This window comes from Schistocerca americana, chromosome 1 (assembly GCF_021461395.2).
Source record: "Schistocerca americana isolate TAMUIC-IGC-003095 chromosome 1, iqSchAmer2.1, whole genome shotgun sequence".
NCBI classification, from domain to species: domain Eukaryota; kingdom Metazoa; phylum Arthropoda; class Insecta; order Orthoptera; family Acrididae; genus Schistocerca; species Schistocerca americana.
In genome coordinates this window covers 794,681,364-794,693,947 of record NC_060119.1, presented here as the reverse complement: position 1 = coordinate 794,693,947, position 12,584 = coordinate 794,681,364, and the positions used below count along the sequence as shown (strand labels likewise).

Genomic DNA, 12,584 nt, shown 5'->3' with positions numbered 1-12,584 from the left:
ATTAGCACGAAGAATGTTGTACATGAGCATTTAAACAGGGTGGCCTGGAAGTCAGAGCTTCACAGGATGTGTGGTATGCAGTGGACAGCATTTGTAGTTGGGGAGGTAACAATAAAACATTAGAAAGTACAGAAAGGGTATGAAAGACATTGAGTAGTGTAAAGCTGTACAGAAGGGAAACAGTACTGGATTGTGGGATCGAAGGGAAGGCATTAGGCACATCCTGGAAGAATTAACAACAATAGGGAAAGGATAGATTGCTACTCACACCACAGAGGAGGCACTGAGTTGCAGACAGGCAGAGTGAAAAATAATGCTAGAAATATTCAACTTTTGGATAAAGTCCTTCGTCAGAAGTAGAAACACACACACACACACACACACACACACACACACACACACACACACACAAGCCATTGACTCGTCTCTGGGCATAGTACCGATCAAGGATATCTAGACTCAGAGACAACAGTGTGTGTGTGTGTGTGTGTGTGTGTGTGTGTGTGTGTGTGTGGGCGCGTGCACGCACGCATGTGTGTGAGAGAGCGAGAGAGAGAGAGAGAGAGAGAGAGAGAGATGCATGGGTGAATGTGTTTATTGTTTCATCTGCATTCAATGAAGGACTTATTCTGACAGCCATATATTCTTTTTCATTAAACCTGTCTGCTAATTAATGCCCTTCCATATGGTGAGCAACAATCTCTCCTTTTTATATTATTGTTACAACATACAAAAATCTGTGTGTTTGTATTTGACGTGTACAGAGTTTTAGTGTTACTTTACTCCGGTGCCACAGCTAGACAGAAAGTGATAAGAAGTGGCAGCTATTATCTCTCGCAAAAATTTTCAGAAATTTTAGTAGTTGGTTTTTGTGTTGTGCACTGTTTTTTTCCATTTTTTCTCCTGATGATCTGACCTTCTTCCCCCATCATCAGTTCTGTTCACTTTTCCCATACACCAGATTATTTGTCATCTTCTCCTAACATATTGTTTCATTTTCCTCCAGCACTAACTATATCTCATGTTGCACGCACAACTTAAGCATGACACGTTTCTGGGAATGAACTGGTGCTCAGAAAGGCAAATAAAGCACTGTTTGTGCTGGATGCATTTCGCTTATCACATGTATACAATAATTTTCATGACACACACACACACACACACACACACACACACACACACACACACACACACACGTTATTTTTCTGATGAACTATAAATAAATTACTTACAATTTGTAACAGCTTTGCAACTCATGACTGCAAGTAGTGAACTTGCTGCAGTCTTTTCCTTTATCTCTGTTCTTTGCCCTACTAAGTATAACAGCAGTTACTTGGGTATTCTGCAGTTCTGATACAGTATTGACTCTTACCAGTTCCTTCAGTGCTACTGGTGTTAATGTTCTCTCCAGAAGGTGTCTGGCTACGCTGACGTATCCTGCGCCTGTGTCTTCTGCGGCGGCGAGTTCTGGAGCCCTCGACGCTCGACACTGACTCTACATGGGACATGACACACAACCTTTTGTGACCAGCAATAACTGATCAACTAAAAAGATCTTCACTGAAATCTTTAAGCCACTCTTTGACAATAATAGTTTTTTTTTCCTTTAATACTGTTTTTGTTACACATCAGTAAGGTGAAAACAAAATTTCTTAGACATATGTTCCATCAAGAATATAAATGCATAGCATAAGAGGAAATTTACTGAGAACTTGCTAACATTCAATTACTAAGACGAAATTTATATAAATTGTTTTAAGACTGCATTAATGCCTTAACATTAATGTTAAGTAAATATGGCAAACTAACTAGGGATTAGGTAAATATTGCAAGCAGAATGCAAATGCTTTTATTTTATTTTACATTAGTTGGCTGCATTCTCGCTGTTAAGATTCTAGGTTACTGATGGTCACAAATGGGAAGCTGTCCTTTTGCTCCACATGCAAAAGCTGTATCACAAAATTGTGAGAGGAATTTTACAACTGCCATCTCAATATACTTCACAATCCTTCCTGGTGTCACACATTTCATTTTCAAAGCCTACCACATCATAATTTTCTATATACTGAGGATGTTAAGGGAGTTATCACGAGTTCTGGAGGGGGAAATTTCAAATATAGAGAAAAGCACCTGCTTGACAAATGCTCAAACTGGAAAATGGCAGGAAGGCTGACAATGTAAAAACTAATGGAAAATTTAATAATGGAAAACGTTAAGCATTCAGAACCTGAAGCAGCTTTGCTAGGAGCTGAAGGCAAGGGACGAGGTAGGGACAAGTTTAGACAAGATAGGAAAGCTTCTCTTGTTATTCATCTGTGGACTCTCTCCTTAGCAATAGTTTCTAATTTTTTGTTACCTTTAACACTTTTCTCAACAGTTCCTTTAGATGAAAGCAATTTTGGCTTCTGATCAAGCAACGAATGTTCCTCAAAGCTTGGTACACTTTATCACCCACATTTATTAGAACTGGTCTAGTTACTCCGGTTTTGATTGTAGGTTAAGTAGATGTTTCTTGTCTACCTCAAACAGTTGGTAAGGAAATGGTTACTCATTTTAGTCATATATAGTAAATTTGATGAAGGATAAAAACAGTTGGATAAACAAATGCATTACTTACCCAATTTAATGGAGTTGCATGAAATGTAACACAAATGGCTCATTGAGTGTAAAAACATTGAACACACAGTAATGGAGTTTCAATCGGTTATGCTTCATGGTAACCCACTACTAATTAATTCAACATTAATATATACATCAAACTATGGTTGCACCACAAGAAGTCCACTGTCAGAGAGGTGAGGATCAGTGTAAGAGGAAAGTGCCCTATGCGCAAGCCCAACATGAATAGCCAAATGCTACCGGGATCTCACGGACAGTGTCGGAAGTAGTCAATACTGGCAATTCAAGCTGTAGTATTGGTGCTAGGTAACAATTCTACGAGCTGCCACAATTTCTCCTGGCATGGGGCAGTAGCCGTGTATTATTTATTATTAATGGAAACATTCACACAATTAAGGTTTATCACATCTCAGACAATAATTAATGGCAATTTACACGATTGGTCAATCTATAATTAAAACAATCCACTCATAAAATTACATATGCACATTTTTGTTCGCTTACATGTTTTGTATTGCACAATGGATGTTACTGGATCATAAAATAACTATTTATTCAAAGTAAATAGAGAACATCTAAAACTATGTGAAGACTTGTACTGGTATGTAGCTTAATTATTAATCATTAATCTAATTAGTGAACTCAACTATTTTATAGGCTACATACTTTATTTCGCAGGCTTGTGTTTATAACACTGTACTATTTGGAAATATCTTATTTACACATGTCAGTGTAGACATTTTGAATGTCAACAATTCTGCTTAGAACTTTAGCTTGGGCTCTTATTGCACCAATTGCTGAATGTAAAGTTTCTTTTTGCTGGATGTGATCGATTGGGTTCAATACACCTAAGAAGTCACCATCATCATACCACATGGAGTACTCGTTCTGTTGGACAAGAGCTAAATAAGGAAATGGCCTTGGCAATATTGAAGACACTAACTCAACATCAACTCAACTGATGTATGTGGGTGTCTGGAACTGGATCCTACGCAGGGCGATCAATGACTGGACAACATTACTCTTCAATACAATGTCAGCTGGAAGGCAATGAAAATATTCTCACGTGTGAATAATAGTATAATCTGAATAAACAGTATGAATGGTCACAGGTTTGTTTGATCTGTGGGAGAGTGCCACAGAGATACGGAATAAACTGAGCTGTAAAGTATCCCGAGAAAGTCTATTAATAAAGTTTCAAGAACTAGCTTTAAATGATGACTCTAGGAATATACTACAACCTCTTATGTATCACACACACAGGGATCATGAGGAAGATTAGAATAATTATCGCATGCACAGAGGTGTGCACACAATCATTCTTCCGGTGCTCCATACTTGAGTGGAATGGGAAGAAACCCTAATAACTGGTACAATGGGACATACCCTCCACCGTGCACTTCACGGTAGTTTGAGGTGTAGACACAGAAGTAGATGTGGACATCTTCAATGTTACTCTTGAAACCCATTTGGTATTTTGAGTATGTATTTTGACCCAGGAATCTGCTTATGACCTCTATTCTCCCAGAACTTTTCGAACAACTACTCTGGCATTCTCTTTTGCCTACTAAGAAATCTGGTCAGTTCTGAATGTTTCTAACTTGATACACTCATTCTTGAGCATTTTTCTGTGCTATTTCACATCTGGTGAAATTGTGGTATAGCTGAAGAACACGAAATTTTATACCTTGGCATCTCCTCTTCTGTTTTGTTAGTCACAGTTTTTGTTTATTTCAGTTACAGAAGACGACATCGCTGTCCGCTTTGCATCACAGCTTGTTGAAATAAAGTTTGTACATTTTCATGTAAATCATGTAAGCACTTTCAAGTGTGTCATTAGGAAAAGGAAAAGCCATCAGAACAATGTTGTGCATAGGTAAAGGCTTTTGAAACTATGGATTTAAGGAGGATGTGCCCAGAAATGAGAAAAAGTAAATAGTGATTATTTAAAGAGTTACCTAAGAAATATGATAGTAATTTGCCTGAGGGATTAAATGAAAACTAATCGCCATTAACTAGTAGTTCAAGGTCGTTAATATCCCAATGAAAATTAATCTGAAGACTAGATAGTGAGCTTTACATGAAAATACACACACCAACAATTTGAAACAAATTAATTCCTGCTGGTGACCTGTATATTGTCACTTGGGATTTGTGTTTCCAGAGCCACTACTCCAGTGCAGGATTCAAAGAGCTCTTTAATGTAAATTATAATGATGCTATTTAATGCACTGTAGTTGAGAAGGAATTGTTAATGCATGACAAACAACTATGACATCGTTTCTTTTGTTGATATGTAACTAGAAAATTTACTCACCTTACATTGTGCCATAAAACAATAAGACAATAACATTAGGTGAAAAGGACAGGGTGACTTACATTTCAGCTGTGATCCCCATTCCAGAGACTAGAAAATTGGTCAAATACCAAATTTATATTACATATTATTTCTTTATGACATGAAAATTGTTCTTACCATGATCCACACTAGATACATCTTGACTGTCAAGAACTGTCTCTTCATCATCAGTGGTACGTCGACGTTCATCGCGGCGGTTCTCCCTGCGCTGGGATTGCCGACCACTAACAGGAAGTGGAGCACCTCCTCCAGACTGCTGTCCCTGAATCACTTGATTGGAAACAGGTTGACGTGAACCACTTCCTGCTGCAGATGACATGTACTGATGCTGCTGACGGGGTGGTAAGTCACGAACTCGCTCATCAGCTGTATCTGGGGTTGCATGCCTTGAACCTGTACATTACAGTGCAGAAACTAGTGTAATAATTGAATTGCATTCTATTATTAAAAAGTCAGCAGCAGAAAGATATAATTAACTATTGTGGATGAGAATTGCAAGATGTTATTCCTTAAGGATTCAATCCTACTTCTGCGAATCCAAACACTATAAAGAGATAACAAATAAAACCTGGATTGCAGAATATCACATTCTTTAATACTTCTCTGTAGCAAATTAAGAAGGGGGGAGAGTTCTACCTGGAGGGCACTGTACCGAGGAACACAAGATATTTTCATCTAGTGACAGATTTTAGGCTCACATGAAGGAACATGCAATAGATACCATTGGCATTTTCAACTGTTTCTGTTGTGAGACATGAAATTTTGTTCATGCAGCATTTGTAAATATCATGAGTTCTACATATTTTAGTGCCGTATTGTATATTAAAGCTATTTTCAGTAGCAAAGTTGTATGGTGAGTAAAATTCTGTATACTTTTAAAACTAGTTATGTAACATACAAGCAGTTAAGCTACAGTTTGTAAGCTGTGCACCATCTTGTACCTTGGAATAGAAGGTCTCTCTATAATGGAACAATTTTCCCTCTCTCGAAAATGGAAATGTGTGTTAGCTGCCAACAACACCTATTTCAAAATGTTTTGGACTTTTAACTGGTTTTTGATAATACTTATTCATAATTTGATTTCACTTACTGATTGTTGGTATATAGTACACTCATAATGCAACAGACAGACTATTACATACAGTACTGACCAGATTTTCTTGACTGCACAATTTCTACAATCGGATAGCACATTTGTTCCTAGGTACATGACCAAGGTGTGCCTTGGAGCAGTTTCTCACATTCGTAAAAAAAATTTTACTTTTCTGGAATAATTTTTGTGATTTCAGACAAAGACTGCAGCACAAGAAGTGAATGGTATTATTTCAAAATGTAAAAAGAAAATTAGATGGCTGGCCAGAGATAAAAACTCTGAAAAGTGTTCCAATGTACAACATTCTCACCTACTTGTTTCTAGTGTGTTAATGTTGGTTTTGAAATTCTCCACAGGTTTGCTGCCAGATCCTAAAATCAACGTGCTTCAATATTTCGGCATCCAACTGCCCATCAGCTTCAGGAGAACGCTACACCACTGTCATCGCTGCCGTTGCCGAGTACTGTTGAAAACTGATGCTGAGGCTGCAAATCGTCGTCCTATATAGGCCTGCATAACGTATACGGCACTTGTGCTGCCCATCACAGCTACTGCCTTCAAGACTGGGCTGGTGCCACTGCCTTTAGTTGGAACACCGGTGCCAATGATATATCGAACAAAGACTATTTTGAAACACCTGGGCTGGCCGTCGGCATGTAGAGTTTGGTCCAGTCCCAGTGGTGCATAAAGAGGAGCATAGATCTGTGCCCTTTATTCCTTACGTTGGGGGCATATCATTTAAGACTGGAAGAATTTTAAGAAATTTTAATATTAAGAGTGTGTTCTGCCCACAGTCCAAGATTAGGGCACTACTCGGCTCTGTAAAAGATGATTTGGGGCTTAGGAAGATTGGCATATATAAAATTCCATGTCAGGATGGAAGGGCTTACATCTGCCACTCAATTTTCATGGTTCAGGACAGATGTGTGGAACATTGTTGTTATACAAGGCTACAACTGCCAGAAAATCGGTGATAGAAGAACACATCTTAAACGAGGGACATGGAATGAAATTTGACAAGTCTGTGATAATTTCTAACACTTCTGGTTTTTGGAACAGTGCTTATAAAGTGGCAGATGAAATTAGGATGACAGACAATTTAATAAACAGACAATGGTTTTCCTCTTAGCAGGATGTGGAGCCCTGTATTATCCTGCACCAAAACAGACGTTTTTTGGCCTGGCCAGCCCGAGTCTTTTAAAATCGCCCGAGTGTGATACATTGTTACCACTGGTTTGTTTGTTCTGTTTTGCTTTAAGGTGCAAAAACAACTGGGGTCATACGCGCCAGAGTCAAAACTACAGAACACGAATACAAAGAGGAGTTGAAAAACCACTATACATCAGTCCCAATTGACATAATAGAAGACAGCTAAAAACAGGCATGTGGAAAAAAGGGCTAAAAATGACACCATACAAAAACAGAGGTCCAAAATTAAAAAATTAAATGGCCTTCATCATATTGCTTTGCCAGATAAAAAGTAAGATGCCGTCGACAGCCCGCACGTCATTTGCTAAAAAGGCCGATATATCAGATGGCAAACCCAAACGGGACATTCCATCAGGAAGTGGCATACAGTTAAAACATGAGTGCAATGTGAACAAAGAGGTGGGGTAGCGCCACTTAGCAAATGACGGTGGCTAAAAAGGCAGTGTCCTATACGCAAGCGAGTTAAAATAACCTCCTCGTGGCGGGAGGGCAGAGAGGATGTCGTCCAAGCCGCTGGGAGAGGCTTAATAAGCCTGAGCTTATTCCCGTGAGGAGAGGACCATTGGTGATGCCAAAGGAACACCACCTCCTGACAGACAGCAACACAAAGATCATTGTAGGGAATATAGGTACTCACGAGCTGAAGTATGAGGGCTGCAGCTTTGGCAGCAGTGCCAGCAGCCTCACTTCCTGGCAGACCAACATGACCAGGAACCCACAGAAACATCACACTGACTCCACCAAGAATGAGCAGTTTACAGTTTTCCTGGACCTGCTGTGCTAAGGGATGGGCAGTGTACAGAGCACATGGACTTTGAAGGGCACTGAGTGAGTCTGAGCAGAGGACACCATTGAAGAGGCTGTGTTGCTGGATGTACTCCGTTGCCCAATACAAGGCGAAGAGCTCGGCTGCAAATACTGAGGAGTGTGCCAGAAGCCGATATCGAAAGACATGGGTGCCAATGACGAAGGCACACCCGACCCCATGGTCAGTCCGAGAGCCATCAGTGCATACAAATGTACTACCGTGAAGTTCCATGTGAAAGTCGTGAAACTGAAAGCGACAGACTGAGGCTGGAGTAGTGTCCTTAGAGAGGGCTAAGGTTAACATGGGCCCCTTCATGAAGCCAAAGTGGTGAAGGGTTCACACTCACCAGGAAAGGTGCAGCTAGTGTGAAATTAAGCTGCTGTAACAAGTGCTGAAAGCGGACTCCAGGACGTAACAGAGAGGTAGGACGAGCCCCATAATGATGATCAATGGAATCATGAAAGAAGGAGGTATAGGACGGGTGGCCATGCATGGCAGTCAAACGGCATACATACCTGCTGTGGAGAAAGTCACGGCGGTAGGGCAGGGGTAGTTCAGCAGCTTCAGCACACACGCTCTCAACCGGGCTGGTGTAAATGATGCCCGTGGTCAAACGGATGCCATGATGGTGGATAGTGTGGAGACAGCATAAGAGGAATGGGCGTTCAGACGCATAAACAAAGCAACCGTAGTCTAGTTCGGTTAGTTGGTTGGTTGGTTGGCTGGCTTAAAAGAGGGGGGAGGGACCAAACTGCTAGATCATCAGTCCCTCGTTCCGATTAAAATAGTTCCACAAGTGTGGGAGTAAAATAACTGAGACATACAAAACAGAGCTGGAAGAAAGGAGAAAAATACAAGAATGACAGAAGGGCAACAAACACTAAAATGGGCAAAATCGGACATGAAAACCACCGACACACACAAGAAACATGAAGAAGAGATCAAAACTAGAGAGCAGATTATTGTGGCTGGCTGACCATGAGAATAAAAGGGAGAAGCCAGTCACTCTGCAACACATTAAAACCTCTACCCTAAAAGCACTAAAAGTTAGATCAAATCATAAAACCCATCCTCACAAATAAAATGTAAAGCTAAAGCTGCTGTTGAGGCATTGTCACCCAACACCGAAGGTAGACTGCTGGGAAAGTTAAAAGTCTGCCGCAGAGTGGCTAAAAGTGGGCAGTCCAGCAAGAGGTGGACGACAGTCATTTGTGAGCCACAGCGACACCATGGTGGGTTCTTGCAACGGAGGAGGTCACCATACATTAGCCACATATGACCAATGTGGAGCCAGCAGAGGACAACCGATTCCCTGCAAAAGGACTGCATGGAAGACTTCCACACATTCGTAGTCTCCTTAATGATGTTTGTTGTGCGTACTGTTATGCCATACCGTCTGCCAAAGCTGAAAAACCCTGCAGCGTAAGACAGAATGCAGGTCAGTTTCGGAGATGCCCATCTCCAGAGGCAATTTCTGTGTAGCCTGTTTGACCAACGTGTCGCCAAGTTTGTTGCCTGGGATTCCGACGTGTCCTGGGGTCCACACAAACACCACTTAACGATGGGACCATTCCAGGGCATAGATGGACTCCTGAATGGACGCTACCAAAGGGTGGTGTGGGTAGCACTGGTTGACAGCTTGTAGGCTGCTCAAGGAGTCAGTACACAGTAGAACTGACTCGCCAGGGCCTGAGCAGATGTGCTCAAGAGCATGAGATATGGCCGCCAGCTCTGCAGTGAGAACACTGCACCCATCTGGCAAGGAGTGCTGTTCAATATGCCCTCCACGAACATATGCAAAGCTATGTGACCATCAGCCATCGAGCCACTTCCTGGCCCCCGTACACATCGAGAATCGAGAGGAAGGGATAGCGGAAACCCGCAGGGTTAATGGAGTCCTTAGGCCATGCGAAAGGTCCAGAAGAATCTGCAGCCTAGGTGTACACCATGGAGGTGTACATGAAAGGACCTTGAGGAGAGATGGTAACAGGAAGGACTCCAGTTCAGACAGAAGAGACTGGGTGCGAACCGCAATTGTAAGCTCTGACCTGGGCTGCCAACGCGGGAGACGAACCGCTGTGGTTGGGAAAAGGAGACAGTAATTCGGATGAGCTTGGTGTTCCTCCCATGGTGTGACCAGAGGGGGGGATGATGTGTGGTCACATTTCTTAGCATTGAAGTTAGACCTTGACCGCTTAGACTGCTGGTGTTGTTTGACCACCAGCAAGATATGACGTACTACTTTTCATGGCGTGTCATCCACCCTGATGCCACCCACTCCGACCAGGGGCCCTCCCCAAGGGCGCCACCCAGCCGCAGCAAAGGCTACCTGGCAGGATGGCCATTGCCGGGAGTCCCAATGCCCCAGGGAGACGGGCAGCTACTCCTTGGGATGAGTAGGGAGTTGATGGTGCAGGCATCAGCAGAGCGATCCCTGTGTGGTCAAGGGGCTACAAGAAACAGGGCACATGCGGGCCCCACCGAGCTAAAAAATTCATTATCGTTGACAGCACGGAATGCGATTCCGCACAGAGAATGGAGGAAAATGCACCCAGGAGGGTGACCTCACCCAACAGCTGGGGAATGAGCAGAAGTGCAGATCCATGTTGACGAAGGAATCGAGTGATCTCAGTGCATGATGGACACTACGCACCATGTAAGGCGCCATTTCCCAATTGACTCGCTCTTTGGGAAAATTTTGAAAAATGAAGGTAACACCCTACAGGGGACTATCACGTAAAGGCCGAAACGTGAGAGAGACAGTTGAGTTTCGAATGGAGAAGGGACCGGTACAAACGGAGGAGGGTGGTTCGATTGGCACCCCAGGAAGCACCATTGAGGACATGTTGGACATTAAGGAACTGCGTACAGCGGGCTGCTGGGTAAGATACACGGGAGGATCAAGAGTGTCTCCTATCGAGTTGAGCCCCAGAAATTTCATAGTTTTAACAAACGGACGGACAAAAAGCCCTAGATGTAAAGATGGTGGAGAAACAGAAACCACTGGCGTCTCCAGAAATTCATACAGACAATTTTGTATGTGGAAAAGCAAAAGCCATTGGCGATGCTTCAGGCGTAAAGACGATCAAGACACCGCTGAAGATGTTGCTCAGTGAGACAGATCTGTGGAGAACTGCAATAGATGCAAAACCATAAACAAAAAGGCAGCCAGAGATGCCCGGTGGGAGACAGGCCATGATAGGGTTAATGGCAATAGCAAAGAGGACGAGAGACAGGATGGGCCCCTGAGGCACACCATTTTCTTGGGTAAAGCAACCCACACTCACCTTGAAAACTCGATCTTATAAAAATGCCTGAAGGATCAGGGCAGGTGGCCACGGAGGACCCACGTGCAAAGAGTATGGAGGATACCAGTTCTCCAGCAGGTGTCGTAAGGTTTCTTCGCATCAAAAAACATGGCCACAGCCTGGGATTCCCACAGAAAACCATTCATGACATGGGTGGTCTGAACTGCAGAACGCCGTGCTCGAAATCCACACTGTGCATTCATCAGTAAATTGCGAGACTCGAGCCACCATACCAGCCGGGCATGAATCATATGTTCCATCACCTTGCAAACACAGCTGGTAAGAGAGGTGGGGCAGTAGCTAGAAGGAAGGTTTTTGTCCTTACCGGGCTTACAAGGGGAGGCCGCCAATTGTGAAATTCAGATTCGATTCATACTGCGCATAATAAGAGCTCATGGCCAGAGGTGTAATGTGGCAAAGCACCGAGATGCACTTCTCAGCCATTGTCGAGAAAATTGACAGTTAAAAGAAACCGTTGCCGTGAAATACTCTCTACGATTGATAATTTTCTACAGCGTTGTGGCGCAGCGGTAAGCACTCGGGTTCGTAATCCGAAGGTCGCCGGATCGAATCTTGCGCCATGAAATTTTTTTATTATTGGTTTTTTGTGTTCTCCCGTCCGCACTGATTTTCGACGATGTTATAAGTTGCGCTAGGGACCGCATCTACCTTCTTTCGAAGTTAGCAGGCAACTACGCTGTTATGCGGCGGCTCGTTTCGGCCCATTCAACATCTGTCCTTCAAGTGTAACGAGCGAGTAACGGAGTTTATATTTCATACCTGCCGCAGCAAATTTGTGTTCGTGGGGTCTCTATTCTAATTCGAACGTTTGACTTATGCCATACGTATTCATTTTGGAATACCGTTTCTATGTCTTCCGTTAACTATACGTGGTTAACATTATGAAGACAATTAATAACATTTGTGAAATACAACTTTGTTTGCGGAAAACATAATGATGTTCGAAGTCGCCAGTTTTTCCATGACAAACGACTTTCAACAACTTATTATATGCATAATTGTTGCAACTGATTGCCGGGTATATATATATATATATATATATATATATATATATATATATATATATATATAAAAAAATTACAAAAAACAAATACTAAAAAGAAAGGCTTGCATGGCGCGAGATTCGATCCGGCAATCTTCGGATTACGAACTTGAGCGCTTACCGCT

At 42.4% G+C, this 12,584-nt stretch overlaps 1 protein-coding gene across 4 annotated transcripts in view; it reads right to left on the bottom strand.

Annotated features, from left to right (window-relative positions):
• Nucleotides 1–12,584, bottom strand: part of LOC124612510 (synaptic functional regulator FMR1) — a 237,528-nt gene that overhangs the window by 22,505 nt on the left and 202,439 nt on the right. For 3 of the 4 annotated variants that reach the window (XM_047140759.1, XM_047140769.1, XM_047140778.1), the window contains 2 exons: nt 5,096–5,371; nt 1,373–1,495 (listed from right to left, as the gene is read on the bottom strand). In XM_047140759.1, the coding sequence (XP_046996715.1) occupies nt 1,373–1,495; nt 5,096–5,371 (399 nt within the window). The remainder of the gene's footprint in view (nt 1–1,372; nt 1,496–5,095; nt 5,372–12,584) is intronic. The other variant, XM_047140787.1, reaches the window with a different exon arrangement.